The following is a 23413-nucleotide window of genomic DNA, read 5'->3' on the forward strand; positions in this document are numbered from 1 at the left end:
GTTAACCTCCCCCTTGCACTCTCCCTTCCTCACCTGTCATGTTCTTTGTCCACCAGATGGTAGCGGGCACGGAAGGCCACCAGGTGGGCGTAGTAGGCTGGCGCAGGGATGGAGACTGAGCGGGTACAGCGCACGTAAGTGTGGCACAACTGGTAGGTGAGCAGCTGGAACTCATCAGCAGTGAAGCAGTTGTCATCCCACAGGACGTGGTAGTGGGAGGGCCGGCTGGTGCCCTGGGAGAGGGGAGTTAAATGACACATTTGGTTTATATGTGTACCTAAAAACCAGAAACTACCGGACTTGGTTCCCAGACACAACTAATCAATTTTTCCCAAAGCAGAATCAATTAATCTTCAATTCACTAAGGGAAAAGGCAAAAACCACTTAAAAAAGAAACAAAACATAAAAACACCAAGCAGGATTTCCACTTTCTGTGTTCCTTCCTGGCACTTTCCTCATGTCTTAAAGTCAACTTTTGCACTATTTATCAGTAACAATGCGTACCTCTACGAAAGCACACAGCCTGCAGTCTTTAAGAGCCTTTAAATTAGATTTAAGTGGGGGAGAGTGTATTGTACAACTGCCTAAGTGGCAGCAGGCAGAGTAGACGGCGGATGGTCCAACCTGTATTCCAGCGTGACTGCAGAGGTAAAAGTCGAACTCGTAGGGGTGCGTGATGTCCGTGTCTACGGTCGTACCAGCAGGAATGTTTCCGCTACGTCCAACCTGACATGGAGTGAAGAGGATTCAAAGTTAAGGTCAGGTTTTTTTCCCTTCTAATGCGTTTTTACCGACTTTTCCACTTTTCATCATCAGAAAAAAAAAAAATACCTGGAAGAGAAAATTGAAGCTGCAGGAACAGAGCAGCAGGAACAAAAATCACCCTTTTACCTCAGTTGGGTCACTTAATGACGTCAAGGAGTGAACAAATTGTCGGAAAGCCCCAATAATTCTGTCCGCTTCATAAAAGGAAATAGTTGATGGACAGGTCCAGGCAATGGATTACAGAGAGCTTCCCAATCAACCAGTTAAAAGCCTAATGCCCTAGAGAGCTACTTTGCCCTCTGTATGTAAGTGCCTGCACTGCAAATAAGGTTGTTACTACCCGAGTCTTACTCTGGGGGCCTTGAGTGCCACTCCAGAGCGCTCAGTTTGCATTGGGCCCTAATGCTTTAATCGAATATAATTACAGGGGTTAGGAGGGCGAACAGTCCAATTGACAACAAAGGTAATTAAGGAGGCCCATTTCGAGTAGTTAATGTGCTAGAAGGGAGTGTAAAAAAAACGAATATGGACTAACACATAACACACTGTTCTGACTTTAATGGGTCCTATCGCCGTGTCATACTCTGGAGAGAGAGTGTATGTGTGTGTATGTGTGTGTAGTGGGGACTCACTCTCTCATTGCGGTCGGCACAGAAGAGGCGTGTATGGTGGCGTTTTTGCACAACAATGTAGGTGATGCCTGGCTGGTATTCCTTCTCCAGGCTGATACAGGCCTCGCGGATGGCCAGCAGCTCATAATACAGCACCTAGGGGAGAGGACAAGAATATTTTGCTTCAAATATTCATAAAATCTACCCTTGGAGAAAATTCTGGCAATAATATGCCCCATGTCTCTCACAACACTGTAAGTTTTTCCTATCCTTTTTTCCCTCTGTGTCATGTCCTCGCCATTTGTTTTGGTCATTTTTATTTCAAGTGGTCATATCGTACGGTCTAGGGATGAGTGAATGGATTCTTTATCTGTGTACATGTTTCTCTATGGACCTACCTACTACAAATTCACTTTTAATTAAATTAATGTGGGAATAGGATATGCTTCAATATTTAAATACTGAAAAACCTTCGGTATGAGAAGGTTGTCCTACCCTTCCTATTAAAAATATTTGAGAATTAATGATTTATCATTAGCAAATAACTATTTTTTACATTTTGATTTGACTAAATTGAAAGTGAGTTGACCCCAAGCAGGTTAGGAAACCAACTTCCCCCACTGTATCAGCCACAATATCCACAATGGCTTCCTGCCAGTTTCAATATTTTACCAACCAAATATAATTTCTAAAATTGAAAAAGACCTGTACCTGATGGCCGGTTACTTGCTAAAGTAGCTTGCAGAGTAAAAATAAAAAGTCTGAAAGGCACTTTGGCCAAAGCCAAAACCAGCGTGTTCATTTCACACCCTGACACCAACCCTGATCTAGTTTGTGCAGAGGGAGACAAAATTGAGAGCTGACCTGTCTGAACTGGCCTTCCGACACTCCGTCCCTGTAGAAGATGATCCTGGTGGGCTTGTAGCGGGTCGACTTGTAGAACTGGATGAGCAACTCCCGCACCATGGAGGCCAGGTCTTGGATGACCTCCTGCCTGGGCCTCTGGACCCGCACAGTGGCACAGTACCTGCTGGGGTGGGCGTCCATACTGCCTACCACCTGGAAGACAGAGGGAAGGAGCAGAGTGAGTGGGAGCGGGAGAGAGTGAGGGACAGAGAAAGATCACAAGGGGAGAGAGAGTTCATAAATGCAGGCAATTGGGTATAAGGTGGAAAATGAAGAAGGAACTCACTGCTGCGATAGAGGGCTTCTTCCCGTCTCCAGCAGGTGGATGAGTGACATCTGCTCCCAGGAAGATAACTGGCTGCTGGAACACTGACGGTCTGCCGGACAGGAGTCAGAACAAACATTATTATACTGGTCGTTGTGTTACAAGACCTTACATACAGTGTCTCCTTGCACTGTATGTCGGGATCTAACATCATTGTACCATGTGAGTCAGTATATATTGTCTCTCTTATCTATATGCTCCTGTATATGTGGTAAATAAAGTTATTCTGATACCAATATTAGAGAAAAGGATGCAACTGGAGCATAATAATAACATTTGTAGAAATATTAATGCCATGAGGACCATTTCAAACCAGTACAAGCATTCCTAGAGATTGCTAAGTATGAGGAGAGGGACAGTGTGGTTGCACTGACCGTTGGTGAGGCACCAGGATGTTGTTGATGCCTCCCAGCTTGACGTTGATCTTGAGGCAGAGGTTGGAGAGGGTCTGAGGCGACGTCTTCACCACGTTCTTCACCTGGACACACTGGGTGGCCATGCCCAGGAGGGTGTCTCCCACACGCTTCACCTCCGCTATGGGTGGTAAAAATGAGAAAAGAGATCACAGGTGAACATCAAAAAAAGGAAAGAATAATTTCTTAATCTCTTTGTATTTGTTCTCAACACCTGACGGCATGCAAATATTTGGAATCATTGGAAAAGCAGCAAGGAAATCATAATATTGGATGTCACAGGACTCCAAATCTAGCCCTCTACTAGGAGATTCAGTTAAGCAATAGAATAATAATCCACTCATGTACAATATTTCAGCAACATTCAGCAACAACATAATTCTAAGGTTTAGGAGCTACTGTCGAAGGAATTTAAAGATAGTACAGTAAAGTATAATAGACAAAAGAGGAATTACACTCCCTTTCGTATGTTTTCTTTATTGAGACATTAGGAAACCTGAGGAGACAATATTGTGTGGCGGACCCAGGATCAATCCCAGAATAGCATCAGTGATTGCACAGCTGGGAGTCTTAACCACTAGACCATCTATGGGCTCTAATATAATATTGTTCTTAAGTAGTTTTCTAACCGTAGACAGGAGTCTTTCCCGGCAGGATGACGATGATGAGCTGCAGTCCAGAGTAGGTGTTCTTCAGGTGTCTGAACATGGGCTCCACGCTGTCGGCTCCCTGGGCGTATTTACAGAAACACGGCTGGCCCTGGATGGGCATCCCAGCATCCTTAGAGATCTTACGCAGCTGGTCTGTGAAACCCCTACACAAAGAAAAAGACAGAGGGAAGGAGAGACAGTGAGGAGGATAGGGGTCTAACTTATGCTGCATTTCATTCAAAGGATGGAAGTCAGAAATTCCCAACTGTTAGGTCGTAATTAAAACCTCTGTGCCCTCCAGTGGTCCAGCTCGGAAACAACAGGGAATAAACACGGACAGCGACAACATTTTCTTTGCCCAACATAAAATGCTGTTCCCCATGTAACAGCCAATGTTATGTCAATGATATTTAACAACGTTAGCTAGCTAGTTAGCTTAGAACTTACAACAGCAAGTGCAACTTTACGTTTCAATTAATCTGTTTAACAATTTACCACAGTTTGGATTGATTCAAGGTAATGCAATGCTGAAAATCCATATATCAAACATGTTTAAAGAACTGCTGTGTAGTGTTCACAGTGTATGCTGTCATGTTATCTAACGTAACTTCAGATAACTGCATCCCTGGAGTTGAGAAATCATGCCTGAGTTTCCTTTTTGGAATTCTGCCTTGAAGGGCCGTTCCACTGCATTTTTCCTAGTAGCTGTTGAAATTTCCGACTTTCTGACATTTCTGGAAGGCAGCATAAGGCCCTGTGCAGTAAGATTATTAGGCTGGCCATAGATACACCCTGGCCATCCGCAAACTTGTGAGGTATCTCACAAGTGATGCTACTCTTGTCTCAATACGTCTTAGCAAGACAAATTATTAATTCAGTTTACAGTTTACAATCAACGGAGACAAAAATATGTAAACGGTACCTCATGCCAGGCTAACAGAAAAGACAAAATTGATTGTTTACTAACCACCACAAACTATGTGGTTTGGATAGGAATCTACAAGTGTGTACCATGGTATTTTCTTTTTTAACCCCAGTATAGATATACTTGGGCATCACTGGGCATCACTACTGCATCCAGAATAACAACAGAATCTCAGGAAGGACCGTTGATAATACTACAGGACATATAATCAACACAGGGTCTCACTTGAGGATCTCTTCCCGACACTGCCTCTGTGTGGCAAAGCAGGCGATGGCCCACATCTTGATCTCCACCCCTGTGTGGAACTGCTTCCCCCTCATGTCCCAGACCCCGTGGCTGGGCGTGGCTACAGTGCGGTTCTGCAACAACATCGCAATCTCACCACATGTACTCATTATGTGCACAAACATTCACATTCATACTGTTCACACACACAAACTCACGCATGTACAGGCACAAACACAAACGCACATGTGCACACACACACACACACACACACACACACACACACACACACGCACATGTGCACACACACGCACTTCCAGAGAAACCACAGAACCCACTTGCACACATTCTACATCCACATCAAAACATATTAACACTCATTTTTGTACATACACACACACACTGAAATAATGGACACAAATGACTCTACAAACATGCATGCACAAAAAGCCAAATAGGCCTGAGCTGAGAACAGCATGTGAAATGCTGATGAAAACATCAAAACTTAATGGATACACCAACTCTATTCTCACCAGAGAAATATCTTGTCTTTCTATGAGAAGAAACAAATATCATCAAGTGGTTTGGATGTGAACCTAATATTCTATTGCAAAGCTAGTGCAGTGTATGCTTTAAAAAAATGAGTGTAAAATGCAATTTGGTGTGTGTAGCATGCACAGAGCAGCGTGCTCAATAGTGTCATAATAGTTATCAGTAATGCACACACCCAAATGTACAACAGTAAAGGTGTGTCTGCCTGTTGTTTACCCAGACTAGAAGAGAAAGGAGATGGATAATGTTAATCCACACAGTGGTTCAGTCTCAATAAGTTGCCTCTTTAACCAATTACTTGATTCCACTTCAATCCTCTTCTTCTTGACATGAGGAAGGGAAATTAACACCAAACAAATGCTGACAATTTTTTTGTCTCTATCTGCTAAATTTGTCTACTCTGGCAACCAATCGTCATTTGGGTATTCCTTTTCATTCAAACGATCCAACTGGTAAAAGAGTGAAATTGGCTGCTGATCTTTGGAAACAGTTCAACCTCTGTGGCTGATGGACAAAACGTTTCCTGCCCTGTTTGCCTCTCTGAAAAAACAAATGATTTGTTGTGCCAAATAACGTGGGCACAAGGAATCAAAGGCTGCACTTTCGAGACTCAACCACAGACAATAAAACAAACAAACAGACTGAGACCATCAAGTCCAAACAGAAGCCAGTGAGTTAGTTCCCCTCAGAGAGTGTGGAATAGAGGCCGAGGGGGGACAGAAGAGAGGCGTGTCAGACAAACAGAGAGAATGGGCGTGATTTAAAGGAAGGGTACCATAAAGTGCTCTGTGCTCACCCTGCCGCCGTACTGCAGCATGGGGGCGGGCAGCACGCGCCCCGTCACGTGGGCCATCTCGTCGCGCACCTTGAACTGGAATTCCTGCACAAAGGGGTCTGCCTCGTAGTTGGCACTGCGCACCTGAAAGGGGGAGAGGAGAGAGAGGGTGAGAAAGAGTGAACATGAGGTGAGGTGAAGGGAGTTGACGGCAGGGTGATGTAGCGGTTAGAGAGGCTGTCCCTGGACCCAAAGGTCACAGGTTTGATCGCAGCAACAGCTTAAATGTCTATCAACAGCATGGTGTCCTGTTGCAAGACACTGAAATCCTACCTGCTCACCTGCTACATACCTAAAATGTCAAATGTCAAATGTGAGGCTGGAATGAGGGGAAATCTAGGATTGGGGCTTGCTGCCAAAACAACAGGCTATGGGCGGTTCAGCAGGCTAAGGCAGATACAGTGTTAGTTATTGCAGGTTCTATTGAATCAGAAGCCCATGTACTCTTGCACTGTGAACTCTATACAGACATTCGTTCTGAATTATTTTTTCAACTTTCAAACCATGTTGCAAATTTTAATGAGTACGATGATTTAAATAAATTGTGTGTAGTTTTAGCTGGGAAATATTGTATCAACGAATGTGCCAAAGCTTGCCACCTGATCCTTAACAGAAGACGTTCATTCATGAGTGTCTAAATTGTATAATGCAATACTAAGATTGTTTTATGTTCTTTGTGTTTGTGTGTGTGTAATATGACTTCTATTTTGCGTGTGTGTGTATGTATGTATATGTGTATCAATGTATTTGTACGTAATGTAATGTATGTACTTATATGTGTGTATATTTGTGTGTATGTATATACACACACACACACACACACACACACACACACACACACACATATATATAGATAGATAGATAGATAGATAGATTATATATATATATATACATATATATATATATATATATATACATATATTCTAGTACTTTTTTTATTTTATTTTTTCTATGTGTATTATTTTTAGCTGTGTCTCTTAACTCTTAATGAGTGGTCCTCAACTTCCTTTTTTTTACTGTACTGTGTTTGTTGCCCTGTTTGTTGAGGAGTGACACATAAATAAAAAAATATCTATCTATCTATCTAACACCATCTGCGATGGACAAGCGCATGGATTCACCTCTACTAACAATATATAATAACATCTGGGAGAGGTGATTACAAAATAAGCAAAGCCTTCATAACAATTTGATAAGGACGTATCAAGATGAGCAGCACGGCAAGGAAGTGTTGACAATTCAGGCAACTATGGCATTCCATAAAAAGGGAGTGGTGTCCAACTAGGTGGCTGTGTCCAAGTTTAACATGCTAAAATCTGCATTACCTGCTGCATGATAATAATGCTCCATATATTCACTATACTGTTATGGACGACCTGACAATTTCAGTATAAGAGATTCTTTCCGGGTAAAAGCCCAAACACAATGACACATCTAGCATCAGTTTTAACCATACTTCTTCCTAGGTTATATTCTCCCAATGACTACTCATTAAAACACAAAATAAGTTGGTCAAGTATGCAGGTAAATAACAGGGTTCCCACACTCACATCAAATTCAAAGACTTTTCAATGACTTTCAAAGTCATGTTTGGTGAAATTCAAAGACCCAAAATGGCTTTTTTGGGGTTTGACATGACAGTGGCCAAAATTAGACATAATAGAGGCCTTATCTTTTCCTCAGGAAAGCCTACTAATCAGCAGACACTACACAATGCAGTAGTATTCAGAGTGTCCATCAGGTGTCTCCACTACTCACCAGCCTGCTGATCTCCTCCTGTCTGTCAGGTGCAGAGCGAGCCGTGGCTTTGATCATAGTGGAGGTCTGATTATCTGTCAGCTTCTTGATGCACCGTTGACCTGCTACAATATTACACACCTGCAAGGAAACAGAGGCAAAACCTTGAACCAAGGGCAGAATATGTGTTTTTAACTATTTTAAACAGAATTTATCCAGGGAAGAATTTTCTAGGCACGCTTGAGCTTTTTCAGGGTTGCTCTGCCTCATATTCATACAGTTTACACACAGTCATACCTGGGAGCTGCCCAGCACAACATACACTACAAACTTCACCATACTTGCAAACTGCTTAATTTAAGATCATTTAAGATTCCCCAAAGCAAAGAAGAATAGTGGTGCGTATTCAATAGCTCGTCTTCTCTCACCTCAAGGGGCAGGTAGGTGTGCTTCTGTTCCTGGCCCACCTGTAGACAGGGCAAATGCGGGTACTTAAGCTGCAGGTTGTACTTCTCCCTGAAGTACTGGGCTACAGTGCGCTCTACGGTCTGACCGTTCTCCAACTGCAGAGGGAACCTGGGGGGGAACAGAGCACACCCATGTCAAAACCTAGACTGCACTACTGAGGACAACTCAATCAGCTTCATTTATTTTATGATACCAACATGTGTAATTAATGGCACAGCAATGTGTTTTGGCTTGCTACCATATTTCTTCAGGATGTGTGAGAACAGAGCAGGAAAGTGAAAACATATCATTAGAGGGTAAAGAAGGTTTAGGTTGGATTTCTCCATCTGTACAGTATATATAAATAAAACACTTAAGGACAAGGTTATCTGAGTTAACCCAATTACACTGAAGCGTCCTATAGATTCTGGAGAACCTGACACACAGCTTTGGGAGATTTCATTGTTCTATTTTTAGTAAGGTATGGCTAGTAGGCAAGTTTTGGTTTCGCTTCCTTTGACGGTAAGGGTTGGGGTTTATCAGTAGTTTACTTGAATTCCTAGAGTTTACTAGATTTACATGTTAGGGGAAATCCACTCTAACATAATTTGTATAGTCTTGGACTGCGCAGTCTTTATTTATGCTATTTTTATGACCATCAGCAAGTCTCTCACATAGATCTAAGAAAGCTAAGACTCATTAAGAAACAAATCCTGTAACTGCTCAGTTGACTGAAGGGGAAACTAACTTGGTGGACAGAATGACATCACCCTGAGGCATGTTATGGGGGTATTGCATTTTCTGATTCATACTTGATGGCACTACAAGGAGAAAAAGCACATTTGGAAGTAAAAGTGTGAACAGACATTCTATGAGGTCCAAAAAGTCTGGTCTCCAGTTCACCGTCAGGTGTTGCCATTCGATGACATCATACATGACAGACTTCAATCTGATTTGTAGCTTTGGGAGTAAACTGTTCATGTCCACCAACAGTGATTGACTCAACTTAATAAGAGCATAGCAATAGCATGCATCAATTATATTTTAAGGTAGATATTCACTTTAAGGTTATGGACTTTTAAACCTCACAACTGCACAACCACTACTGAACATTATTTTAAAAATGGCTTTACCCATAGTGTTCTCATGGCATATCAAGCATTTCCTACTAGTGTGGCACATTGCCATAAACATGGATCACCCTCTGTGATGGCTGTGTGGTGATGTAAAAGCCTGCCATGAATAAAAACACAGCACAGCACTCTTATCTACACGATAAATACAGCAGATGAGCAGCTGCATACAACAGCTACTTCACTAATGGATGACTAATGTTGACCACTTGGTTGTCCGATGAGTCAGCCATTATGTGGTTTGGTGCCGAATCGGTGATCATATCCTCTCCTGGTCCGCGTTCCCCTCCCCCAACACATCCGCTTACTCCACCCAGAGTCTCCTCTTCCCTCGCCCCGGAGGCTGACTCACGTTTGATGGCTGGCAGGCCGGCGGGTCACGTTGCAGACGCGGTACTTCCTCCGCATGGTTCCACAGTGCGTCACCTCCACCTTCAGACCTGGTGAATAACAGAAAGCGTTGGGACTTGGGAGTGGCGTAGGTGTGCGTGTGAATGGCTAGATGTGACACACACACACAAACACATTTTTATCAGTCTCATATAAACTGTCCTACACAGACACAGCTAAAACACGCATTTTCACCTTTGATTTCTTTGGTGAATTTGACCCGGTGCGAGTCTGTGAGGGGGCGAGGCTGCTCGTCTATGTTGTGGATGTCCAGCACTTCACACATGAACTGGATGACTGGCTGCGCCTTGTAGAAGGCCGTGGCAGACACTGCAAGACAGAGCCAAGACAACGGTAAAAATATAAAAACAATAAATAAAAAAAACAGGATAATATGGAACATTTTCTGCACTACCACTGCAACTACATTGATGAACAACAACTTGAGATAAATTAGCTTATACAGTAACTGGCCGCAGCTATCTGATAGTTATATTATATATATTATATATATATATATATTATATATATATTATATTATATATATATTTAAATGAGAGGCTAATATGTTTCATAGCCAGTAGCTCAAGAATAGCTCAGAAGGAAAACTTGAAGAAAACTCAACAGAGCCATGAAATATTATGCAGTAAAATGGCTTCTGTAGGGTCTGGCATCTTAGTCTTCTGGGTATCTCGAGGCTTTGGCATTATGCAGGACACAGACTGTTGAGGTGAATTAAAGGGTGACCTAATGCGTTCTGTAACACTTTACATGAACACAGGTTTTATTTTGAAATTTTCACTCAATAAACTGACACACTGTTTTGTTGCCATGTCTCAAATCAGATGACATAATACATGAATACCTGATGAAAGTTGACATAAGGATTGTTTGTGAATGTGCGATGTAGCTGTTACGAATATTATTATTATTACATATTCAGGCATTATGAATGTTAAGTGTCACCAATGTGCTTTTGTTTCCACCAAAGAAAAATGTACTGCATGAAGTGCAGTGCTTTTTTCAAAAGTCTGTGTGGACATTTTCTTATTTTCAACAGTGGGCAGGTTCCCTTCCTGTTCTGATGCCAAACTTTCTCCACAAGGACAAAGAGACTGAGGCAGTGAGAAATGAAAATATGACAGAGACTGTAGAGCAAGACCGAGAACATGAGAGAGAAACACAGATGTGGAGAAAGCCAGAGCAAATAAGACAGAAAGCAATGCGAAATCCAGAGAGATCCAAAACCGGAAACAGAGACAGAGAGAGAGCGAGAGTGAGAGCGAGAGCAAGAGAGAGAGAGAGGTGTTGAGATAAGCAACTGTTCAATCAATCTGGTTAAGCCGCTGTGACTTGAGATGCCCCTTTCTGACAGCGTGGGTGACGATAGCACTGCAAGCACACATCCCTGAGTGAGCTGGTGGGAATAATACATGACAAGAGCGCAGGTGACTGCCGTGCGCACACACACTCCGACACCTCTGGACTGCCCCGTGTGACATGAGAGCCCTTCACCATCACTAGGAAGTTACATCACTTCTATTTATTTCCTTCCCACGCTCTGTTTTGTTTTGACTTCTGTTTAGAAGTGTCTATGAGTCATAAATGTAAATGTAAAATTGAAAGGTTTCATTTCTCTGTAATCAAAACTATTCGCTATATATATACACTTTTTATCACCCATGAAACCAAGTGTGGGAGGTAGTGTGTGTGTGTGTGTGTGTGTCTGCATGCGCATGCAAATAAATAAATAGTTTGCTTATTGGCACCCAATTGGCGCCCTTTTCATGCTCCCACATTTTCTTTGCTTGAATACACAATGGCAAACAGAAGAAGCAGAAGAAGAAGAAAAGAATGATTTGCAGATGGTTGGACTTCTTCTGGCCTGTTGTTAGAGGGTGGAAGAGACACTTGAGAGGGCCAATTGATTTCCGAGGCTGAGAGGGCGGGAAAATGAGAGACAGAGAGACAGAGATTCAAACACAGAGCCTTCAAACGGTCTGAGCAAAACAAATGCTGTCTCAAGAAAACCCTCAACATAGCTACCCTCCTGACCCCAGCACCACCCACCAGTCTCACTCACTCTCTCTCTCACACACACACACTCACACACACACATGCTGCCCCGTCTCCACAGCAACCGACTAGTCAGTTCCCATACAGCCAAGAACCCACCTCCCTCCAAGTTCCTCTAACACACACTCACACACACTCACTCTCTCTCTGTCTCTCTCTCACTCACTCACTCACTCACTCACACACACACACACACCCCTACCCTCCCTCTCATCAACAGGGACTTGGTCTCGGACAACCTCCTGCAGTGTGCACATGGCAAAACACATTCTCTGCCACCCATTCTCAGACATTTGGACATTTTTCACAAATAATAACAGACTGCACTTGAAGAATGCTATTCCAGGTCATCAGAGTGTGCTTCAGACAGTCACCTTGTCCATCTCCAATGGGCAGCACTCTCCTGAGCGAGGCATTAGCAATTCATGCATGCAGGGTTAGATCATGTCTTCAGATATAACTATCAAATTTCCTCAAGTACAGCTTATTCTCTAAAAATGTTCAGGAGATACCAACCATTATGGGGGACCTATGTGTCATTCTATTCTATCTGTTAAATTGTTAAAATCTCATTTCCAACATTTCCTCGGCTGTGAAAGAGGCAACAGATCAGAAAACAGTTTCTGTGTGACTGTACAGGAGAGGAAAAAGCTAACAAAGTTGCAAATAAAACACTGACAATCTTGTGCATATTTGGTTGTTTGGATATATGAACAATTACTTTGTATTCACAAACGTAATTATTATTTTTGAGGCAGGCTGAGCAATAAGGCAACTTTAATTGCATTTACATTGTTCTAGCTGTGAGGGCAATTTTCCAGCTGTGGGGGGGGGCCATCGCAGCTAAACGAATGTAAAGCAAACACTGGAATTTGGTTCTCACCGTCAATGTTAAGCATCATCTTCCACATGGCGGGGCGCACAGACTGGTGGAAGCCAAACCACACCTCCCTCCCGCCGCCCAGGGGGTGGTCATAGCCCTCTGGAGCTGAGAAGAAGGAACGACCCACTGGAGTGTACCTGGATGGAGAGATGGATGGATGGAATGAGCCAGAATCAAGAGGAAAGAAAAAAAAAAAGCGATGTTGGGGGGTGGACAGAATAAAAGAAAAGAGAATATAGGAATGAAAGGAAACGGGTGATAAAAAAATGAGGTGTTGAAAAAGAGTGAAATTAATTAAGCCAGAATGAGAACATGGAGCAGGGGAGGGGGCAGGACTCAGGAGATGACAGGAAATGGGGAATTAGTATTAGTTGACACAACCTGGATTGATAATGTAGGTCAATGGCTGTTTATACAGTGTCACATCGAGCCGCTCTTCAATACAGGCTGAAACTACATCAATGAAATGAGAGGGTGGCGACACCGGCCGCCTGGCCTCATCGACCTCTAATCGCTCTGCACAGGAGCCACATTAATAACGGTACATGGGCTACACGCTTCTCTGTGAATCCCAGACTGACAATCTGTCATGGTGCCAAGGCAATACCGGTCTCAGGCGCCTGCAAACGGAGCCAAATGAAAGGTGTCGATAGGCCCACTTTTTAATAATGGCTTGGAAACAGATTTTCATTAAAGCACCTCTGATATTGTGTTCGACTGCGCTCTTGCCGGGGCTTAGGAAAGTGATATCGAGTGGAAGATGGTATGAGGTCAAATATGGAATACTGCGAGATCACACATAAGCCATATTTGATTTCCGTTGGGATCAGAGTGTTGATATTGGTGCCGCTATGACAAAACAAATATATTTACTCTGAGTATCAGAGGGATCATTGCTCATGGTGTATTTGACTTTATCGGCTTCCAACTTTATGTAGTTTGGTGGCTGAGGATGGAGGCGGGGAAGGCAGGCGGCCTGTTTCTCCCTGACTGACATTTGATGGGCAATTGCCTCTAGAATGTGACAGATGATGAAAACTCAGGGTCAACATGACTACGGAACTGTTAAAGAAGTGTCAAAGATTATTATTCAATTGAAGAATGAAATAAAACTTCAGCCTGAGCATAGGTTTGCAGAGTTATTAGCAGAACTGTTTAATGCTACAATCTGCAATTAATGGGTTGCCCCACTTCTGTGCTTGTTTTGCAACAGTGACGCCTCAAGGTGAGCGTATAAGTACATCTACTGATGCTCTACCTACAACTAAGAAACAGTGCACAGAAAAGAAACTTGCATGACCGTTCCTGGCACTGGATCAATATTTGTCAAATGGAGAGGACTAAAAAAAAATCGAAAGGGTTTTCCAGTGAGAGCTCGCTACAGTCTTGCTACACCAGTAAATTAACTTTTGATGTCATTGCCAGCAAGGTTAGCTTTTGCTAAAAACAAACTATTTACATTCTGGGGCATGTACTTTTGTAATTCTCCCTGCAGAGCCTCAAGAGGGTGCACAGAACAAATCACAGATTTAACCAACCAATGTAAAAAACACAAATCATAATGTCTTTTCTAGGGCTCCAGAGTATCACCATTTGGTCGCTTTTTCCTAGTAGTACCACTTAATCGTCACCTTGGTCACACCGGTGCGATTGCAAAGCCTCTGAAATTTTGAAAAGGGAGGAAAAAAAATTCTAAAGCAATGTTTTGTGTTTTGTAAAGCTATTAAATAATTTTGGTGAATTCTTATAAAGGCTAGTCGATTTTTAGAATGGCAGAGGTGTTAGAGCTCAATTCAGAACTGCTGTCACTCTGCCCTCACATAAAACCCACAGGTCTCAAGTACTTCAGAAACTGATGAATGCACTTTGGCATATTTCAATAGACAACATATTCTCTACCGTGTGTGAAGCAGTCTCCGAACCAAAATACTGGTGTCATGAAACTATCTGCTGGTGCCACCAGCTAAAAATGTTGGTAAAAAGGTTAGTCTGGAGCCCTGTTGTGGCAGAGGTAGCAGTAATAGTGATAATAGTAGTAGTGATCCAAAGTTGTGAACAGTTAGTAGTGCTTATCTAGATTAAGAATCAGGAGGAGGTCTCAGGTTCCAGGCTTGCCAACAGGGACTAGCTGGATTATATGAATTCCAATTGATTCCCAAACATGACAGACTGTAGCTGTCATTAAAATGTATGTGAGGGTAGTGGTGCTGATCTAGGGATGTGGCAGAATAACCAAAAATCATTGAAGAATCATTGAAGGGTCTTTTGGTCAACTTTCAATTGGTCAGTTTGATTTGGAAAAGAAAATGCTCCTTAAAATCACCATCTACATTGGGCAGAATATAACCACAGCACAGGTGCTTTTCTAGTCCCTAGCTCCAAACAGGTCATAAGGTAGAAACAAACAAACACAAGCACAGCAGGGTGTTGATTCCAGTCCACAATGCAATCTTAAAATTGATAAAGTAGGCGTAATTAATTTTATGGTGGAAAAAAGGTTTTTTTTTTCCTGCAGAAAATGATTCCTTTTGTGTTTGTTTGCTTTTTAATACATTATTATGATTAATGGACCACAAGTTAGGCTGTATGTAGCTATGACATGTAGCCACTGGGAATAATTAATGACAATTAGCCTCATCTTGCTGGCAAAGGTTTTGTGCTCCATTTCAAAGACATTCTCCTCCCTCGCTGTTCATCATAGCATCTTGCTGAATTAGAAAGAGCGCACCAAGAACACTGCACTACGGGCCAATGAGAGACATGAGCGACTCACTTCATGGAGGGCAGGTGTCGCAGCACCACGTCCACGGCGTGTACGGGGTTGGTGCTGATCGGCTTGTCCAGCTCCAGCGGGTCGGGCATGCTGCGGCCGGTCAGCACCTCGTGGAGCATGTGCCAGCTGACCAGAGACACAAACTTGATGGAGACTTTGAAGGGACGGTCCTTCCCTCCCTCGCCCGGCAGAGTGACGTCCAGGTCCACCTGAGGGAGGAGAGTGAGGGGGCAGGATGGGGGTGGGGGCACATACAGACAGGGTTAGGACACGGCTGTGTGTGGATGAGTGTATTTAGCTATGCAAAGATTTCAGGTGGTGGTTGTTAAAAGAGTTTGTATGTGTGTTTGTGTCTGAGAGTATCTGGGTATCTAGAGTTTGTCTGTGTGTTTGTGTGTATGTGAGTAACAAGTTATACAGCATGTTTGGGTTCAGGTGATGATAGTTTGTTGAGATTGTGTGTGTATGTGTGTGTGTGTGTGTGTGTGTGTGTGTATCTGGCATGCTTTGGGTTTAGGTGGTGCTGGGTGGTGTGTGTGTTTCTGTGTATTTTCCTGGCTCACCCCTGCTGGCGCCACAGGCAGTGGGTTGGCTGTGTACAGACTCCTCTTCCCATCATAAACTGGCCTGCGATCCCCAAAGATCGTCACCTTGAAGTGCTGCACCATGGAGTCGACCACCTCCCTGCACAACACACACTTTGTGATTTTCAGTTCTATGCAATGCCTAAAACATGGAAGTATTGCACGATTTACGGAGAATGTTTAAGATGTCTCAAAACAAATGATTAGAGAGACCATCCTGTGATTGAAATGTCACAGATTCAATCCCCACAACACCCAGTGTGTCCATCAACAGCCATGAGACACTGAACCACTACCTGCTCACACACTGACAGTCAATCTGCATGTAAACATCAGCTAAATGCCTAAATGTAAATGTAAATAAGTACCAAGAGAAAGATGAGAAAGAAGTTTTACAAACAACTTAGTTTAGATTTAGAGCAATAGTTCACATTTTAAAAGGATCATTCTGGTTATTTTCAACCTGGGCCTAATTTTCCTAGTTTTAGCCATTGTGACGAATGGATTGCGTTCAAAATTTCGTCACTTACTTCACTGTAGAGCTTTATGTACCTCTAGTTCTCAGGGAGCGCTGCTCTCCAACACACCCAGAGGACCAACACAATCTTTGTATACACACAATTATACACACAACAGTCATAGCAAATGGCAATGAACCCAATACATTTCATATATCGGACTATACGGATTCAGTCAAAACAAGAAGCAACAAAATAAACAGACCTCAGAGTATACAAATTCACACTGTTATTATGACGGTTGTGTATATAGTCTGACACCCATATGCATACTTTTGTATATAATGTATATAAGTTGTTGATCTACATGAATCATTACATTCAAAGATGTATTTTTGTCTTATATGTGATAACCTTCCCTCCTCACCTTTCCCTTTTTCTGTTTCAAGATTTGATAATTAGGGTTCCCGCCTTGGAGGAGGAGGAGGATCCGGGGATGAGGTGATTCCTAGAAGGTTATAGGTGTGCATGCACTTGGTCTGTTAGACCTGACGAAGACCCATTCAGATCAAAACGTTGTCCTTTTTTTGGCACAATACATTTTTTAACCTTGGACTGCCGGCATTGGTGGATTACTGGATTCCCTGCTGTGTTTACTGCTTGTGTTGACACACTTCAACAATTTGTGACGCCAGGTGAGGTGATATCAGAGCCTGCTAAAAATTCCCACTTATCTTATTTGTAATGAATCACCTCTAGGAGGTTGATGTGAACATTTTTTCCTAGTCGGCAGTTTGTATTTATGGAAAATCTGATATGATGTGAACGTGGCATCAGGACTACTTGCCAACTAGTTCACACTAGTTAAAATGACATATCTAATACCGCAATATATATATCAAGTTTCAAGTCATTGACATCTGGAATTGAAAGGTCTCATTGCATTTGGTGTTATTGTGTTGAAAAAACGTGTTGTAATTGCTTTTTGGGTTCAACAGTTTGAGATCGCATTGGTCCTCTGAGTGTGGATTGGAGAACAGCGCTCTAAAGCTGAAGATGAAGTGCTGAAAATTTGGAACACAATCAATTGTCATGATGGCAAAAACTAGGAAAATAAGGCCCAGGTTAAAAATAAGTGGAGTTGAAATTATCCTTTTAGGCACACCCTACAGGTACAACAGGTCCACCCTACCTGTTGACTCGTCGCGGGCACTTCTCAGGCTTGATGTCTACCTCATAGAGGTAGACATCCATCTTGGGGATCTCCACCTGGAAGCAGTTGGCCAGCAGCTTGATGGGCTTCCCCATGGTGCCATAGCCAGGCCGCCGAGGCACGGAGAACAGGGACTGGGCCCCAACGGCTCCTAGCAGGAAAACAAGGAGGGAGGACAGGGAGGGGGAATGAGAGAAAGTAAGGGGAGGGAGAGGAGACAGACAAAAAGAAAAACTTATTGTGGATCTCATCCATCTTTGTCATTTAGGGTTAGAATGTAATGAATGTTCGCTCATAGTGAGTGGCTCATGGTATACCAAAGTGATTCATCACAAATCTTAGTCTTATTTTTCTTCACCAGGCATTTGTCATTATGAGGGCATTGTGACTATTTGTCTTGAAGCCAGTGGGTATAGGTAGTTGCAATTTTAGTTTTTTGATTTACTTAAATGGTTAAATTCCACAGAACACCCACCCCACCCCCAACACACAGACACACACAAAACACAAATAACAGTAAAACCCCAAATGTCAAGGTAACTCCCTTTCTACTGTGGTGGGAAAACACGATAAACACACGTCGCCTGACTTCGATATTTCAATCATTACCAAACACACACACGCATGCACACACACCTCCACGGTTCTATGATTGTTATCACTTTAACCTTGATTTCTTTATTCTTCTCAATGCAGGTATTAAGTATATTGTGACACTTCAGTGTGAAATGCACTTTAAACTGTATTTGACCTATTGGAACATCTGAGGAAAGTACAGAGAAGATGTAGATATGTTGAGAGTAATATAACCCAAGGAAAAATACACGGCCATGAGGAAAAACAAACACAGCAATGTAAACACTCCGACACGTGCGCGAGTGTATCGTGGTGCATCAAGTTAAAAGCAAACAACTGCACAAACACACACACACGGACTGACACACATACATGCCCAAAGACACACACACACAAACACATGGAAATACACTCAAGATGTGCTGACAGTATCTGTAGTATCTGGATCACAAAGTACACATAGTTGGATCGGCTAATAGAGATACTTTAATGTCATAAAATAAAATACATTTCCGACGTGAGGAAAAATGTCTGCAATGTGGCGCTTCTTTGAGCTCAGTGAAGATGATCTAAAATTGCAAACTGCCAGCTGTGCCGAGGCGATTCTGTCTTCAAAATAATACTATAAAATTTGTCACTGTCACTTTTGGAAAGTGAGCTAAACAATGTTGTTATAAATATATGCTGTGAACAGGTCTTTATGGAAAAGATTGCCCCCTAAAAGCTTTATTTTCAATGTGGTACTTTGTATTACTGAAAAATGTTGCAAGTTGCGGCACATGTTCATCGTTAAGGGTGTTATTTTTAAAGTTTTTACCTTAAATCTGTTATTCTAGCTGGCTTGACACCAGTGCGCTAAGCCAACTGATGTGAAAATGATGAAATCTGCTGTGGTGGTTTGTGAAAAAGAACTTTCCGCTCACATTTACATCCTCTAACTTATGTTATGTAGACACGTTTCTATTTTATTATTATTTTTCATCTTCTTCTTTGAGGATTACATTATATTATTTGATTGAGGACTGTTATACAACAGTCAGTGCATGATTTGATCAAATGAATGAATAAAATTGATGCAGTTGGTCCTGCAATTGTTTTTACATAACTGTTTTGTAATAGGCCAATACTAGGTGGCATGAATGGCTTTTAACCAAGTAGTACTCAGAACAGAACTCGTATTGGCCGATCTACTTAAAGCATTCAGTACTTGTATTGGTTCTGAAGAATTGGTATTGGTGCACTTCTAGAGCACACACACACACACACACACACACACACACACACACACACACACACACACACACACACACACACACACAGACCACGGGATTTCTTAGACATGAGTCACTTTGATCCAGAGACACAGAGTTCTGTTAACTTCAGCTTAATGCGCCGCACTCATTTCAGTGCTATTTCGGGGCTGCTGAGGCTTGCCTTTCACATCACACTTGAGAAAACAAACGGCTTTGCTGATGTACCAATACATTGCTCGGATTCAACTCAAGATACTATCAGGCGTTCTACTATTCTTATGCAACACATATCCCATACCAAAGCTCAGATGCTACTCATCCATTCGCCTGGCCTGCATTGTTTTGTTTATGCCCCCCTACGCTTTCTTTTTCTCATTTTTATTCAACTCTGTGTTTTTCTTTCTCCGCAGCCTCGAGCCTGGTGCTCTCCGGTCTCTACCAAAAACTGCCCCGAATGTGTCATTGATAAATGAGAGTCAGGGCTGAGTGTGATTCATCACCGATTTGACTCACAGGCTCACATGTGTGGGTGATGTTGAGTTTTTAGGGCCCCGGCGAGGGGAAGGCAATAAAAAAACCTCCCCATAACAAAACAGAAACCTTCTGTCAGGTAACGCCAAACACCATGAGCAACTATGTTTATGGTTGGTCTTCGGAAGTGTGAGCTTTTTTCCATGATCCCTTCTTCCGTTTCTCTTCTGGTGGGCTGATGGGGTTGATGCTGTTTAAGATCGCCTGCTGGGATAAAATGATGAGAGAGAGGATAGTCTGGAATTCCAGCCACGGTTGTCCCCCTCACACACACACAGCCATGTGCACACACACTTTTGTAATGGTAATTCCCCTTGGGGCCCGCAGTGAGACTTGTGAGGTAAGCCCAACGTCTCACACACACATAGGGACAGAAGAAGGAGAAATGAAGACCCAATAACATTATGTCTTAATAAGCCATTATTATATGGGCTACATACATAGGCTTACCTACTATGGATCACAATCTGTTTTAACTTGGGATGTATTTATATTCGAGACAGATCTCACTCTAAAAGCTGCTGCCTGACACTGTCAGGAGTGGGTCTTCACTGACAGTCCTGCCGTTTCCTGTGCTGTGGTGGGGCTGGTAAAGCCAGCTAGGGAGGAGTAGGAGGATAGTAGGGAGTGGTGGAATTAGAGTGGGCAGGGTTGGTGTTTTCTTGCTTTCATCTTGCCTTTGAGCCAGGCAAGCCTCATACTGTACTGGCTTCCACTCGGCATGAGTCACAGAGCCACCGCAAGTAGAGGAACACACAGCGGAGCATCCTGCTTTTGGATCCAGCAGCGAATGAGGCGCTAACTCGCTGTAGCAACCGCAGGGCCTTACAACAAGTAAAAACACCAACACAGTAGATTTAATTTTGGTATTCCACGCATTTATACACGCACACAAGCACACATACACACACACACAGTGGGTTTCAGTTTTAGTATTAAACACACACACACACACACAGAGTGATTTTTAGCTTTGATATTGCACAGGCACACTCGCACACACACAGAGAATGAATTTGTATTTTTTTGGTATTACACAATGACAAAGTTTTGGCATTTTGCACAGGAATACACACGCACACATCCTCCCTGTGTTCTTCAAAACACAGAAGCACACGCTCTAGGACACCAAGCCTTTTGGTACGGAAAGTGCCTCTGAAACGCTCTCAGACTCACAAGCACGCCGACTGCTTGATAACGCAACAGGAGCGCGGCGTCATTCCCGCCACGCAGCCAAGCACAGCAGAAACTCCAAGGCCACGCAGAGAGAAAAGGTAAGTGCGAAATAAAACAGAGACAAAGAGAAAAGGCGAGAGCAGAGAAGACGGCCGGCGTCATGGCAACTGACGGAGGGAATCACGGCGGTGCTGGTCGCACATCAGTTGAACACAAGACTAAACAGAAGGAGACAATTTAGTTGCAAGTCCCAAATTGAACTAACTGACTTGACGGGACTTTAGGCATTTAGCAAACATTTCTATCCTTACATTTATTGTAGGCATTTAGCTCGCTATTTATCAAAAGCGACTTACCAACCAATAATAAACTTAATGAATGGCGAGTGAGCATATTAAACTACTGAGCTTTAAACTTCGGGGCTTTCATCTATGATCATCTCTTATTTTAATGAAGGAAACAGAACCAAACAAACAGGAAGGGCTAGTAGGACACCAAAGTTAACCAGCTACTTTTACAAGTCAAATTGGTTATTAGAATAGAAAAGAACCTCCAAAAACGCCTGGTACAGCAGACCCACTTACCAGTCGCAGTCATGACTTGTGTCTGGCTGGTGGTAATCTGCCAACATGCAAACAGGCATCAAAACAAACAAGCTGTGTGGGCCTAAATCAAAACACTGGCCTCATCATCATAATATTTGGCTCGTAGCGCTCTGCTCTGCATTCTTCAGCTTCCTGTCATTACAGCAGACCTCTGGGCATTCTGCCGCTCGCAGAAATGTTTTGAGACATTGTGACGTTGGAGTTATTCCCATCTGACATGGTGTGGTTACAGAAAAGCTTATTCATATTTACTCAAGAGATAATGTAGGTCTAACAACATGTCTTTACATATGCATGAAGTGAAACGTTTGAAAATGTTTATGCGTGTTCAAAAATTGGCTAAAAAGTGAATGGTAGTTTCTCTATGAAGTGCACAAGGGCGTCAAAAGATTTAACATTCAATATCTCGAGTCTACTCTCAACTACAACCTTATGACATTGCACACATAACAGCATGCTGTGATGTTGAATATCTGCCAAGCCTGTCACACAGATGTTTTTGCAGCATGTTCAGAGCAGCCACCGTGTCCCTGATAATTCAGCGGCGCGTATCGGACACCTGCCCCCTATCTCTCCTCCTTTGAAACTGTGCCCCTGTCGCCTTCACAACCAGACATAACAAAAAAGTGCTCGTCCGTGGGAGCAGGAACAAGTCGGTCAGGGAAGGAGGTATGACTGACAAGCCATGGGAGGAGGAGGAGGAGGAGGAGGAGGAGGAGGAGGAGGAGGGGGAGCTGTGAGAGCAGCCTACTTAAGTCTCAGCCTTCCTAGGCCTTAACCTGCTGTGTCCTCAAGTCACCCACTGCGACAGATCATGTAAGGCAAGCTCAGGACCAGCAGACAGGCAAGCATAAAATACTGGGGCTTCTCATGTTAGACTAATTAAACCGGAGATCGATCATACCAATCAATAGGCATGCGTAACATGATAAAACTAGGTCTAGCTTACAAGGGAAAACTACAGAATCAAAACGTGTAGGCAACGTTTATTGTGTCTGATGACTAAGGCCTTGACTTAAGAACTGTCAAAATGGGCATTCCCAGGCCCGCAGGATGTGTGGGAAGCTGTACAATCCCCAACACACAGAGGCTTACGTGAGTTTACAGGAACATGTATACAAAAGTTCAGCAAATCTAAACTTTGTACACCAATCAGTAAGCAGCCGACCAGGGATACCATGACCTCAGATGACATGCTAGCCCACTATGACCAATAGTGAAAACCCAACCGCAACTCCACGCAGACACATCAAAGGCTTGTTGTCTGTGTCACCGAGTACTGAGAGTGTAAAGGTTCAGGGAAACCTCCCCATGTTGAGTTTACTCTAAAGCAGTGGTTCTCAAACTGGGGGGTTGGGGGTCGCATGATGA

General features: G+C 43.0%; 1 protein-coding gene across 2 annotated transcripts in view; it reads right to left on the bottom strand.

Moving 5' to 3' along the window:
- Positions 1 to 23413, bottom strand: part of ago3a (argonaute RISC catalytic component 3a) — a 37379-nt gene that overhangs the window by 4881 nt on the left and 9085 nt on the right. The window contains exons 2-18 of one of the 2 annotated variants that reach the window (XM_071926667.2): positions 17881 to 18052; positions 16210 to 16330; positions 15647 to 15855; positions 12874 to 13010; positions 10110 to 10244; positions 9877 to 9964; positions 8373 to 8520; positions 7966 to 8085; positions 6169 to 6291; positions 4821 to 4954; positions 3650 to 3834; positions 2982 to 3141; positions 2569 to 2659; positions 2241 to 2435; positions 1398 to 1532; positions 625 to 726; positions 34 to 233 (exon numbers count right to left, since the gene is read on the bottom strand). In XM_071926667.2, coding sequence (XP_071782768.1) covers positions 34 to 233; positions 625 to 726; positions 1398 to 1532; positions 2241 to 2435; positions 2569 to 2659; positions 2982 to 3141; positions 3650 to 3834; positions 4821 to 4954; positions 6169 to 6291; positions 7966 to 8085; positions 8373 to 8520; positions 9877 to 9964; positions 10110 to 10244; positions 12874 to 13010; positions 15647 to 15855; positions 16210 to 16330; positions 17881 to 18052 — 2455 coding nt within the window. Of the gene's footprint in view, positions 1 to 33; positions 234 to 624; positions 727 to 1397; positions 1533 to 2240; positions 2436 to 2568; positions 2660 to 2981; positions 3142 to 3649; positions 3835 to 4820; positions 4955 to 6147; positions 6292 to 7965; positions 8086 to 8372; positions 8521 to 9876; positions 9965 to 10109; positions 10245 to 12873; positions 13011 to 15646; positions 15856 to 16209; positions 16331 to 17880; positions 18053 to 23413 lie in introns of both variants that reach the window. The other variant, XM_071926666.2, reaches the window with a different exon arrangement.

Source organism: Centroberyx gerrardi, chromosome 12 (assembly GCF_048128805.1).
Source record: "Centroberyx gerrardi isolate f3 chromosome 12, fCenGer3.hap1.cur.20231027, whole genome shotgun sequence".
NCBI classification, from domain to species: Eukaryota; Metazoa; Chordata; class Actinopteri; order Beryciformes; family Berycidae; genus Centroberyx; species Centroberyx gerrardi.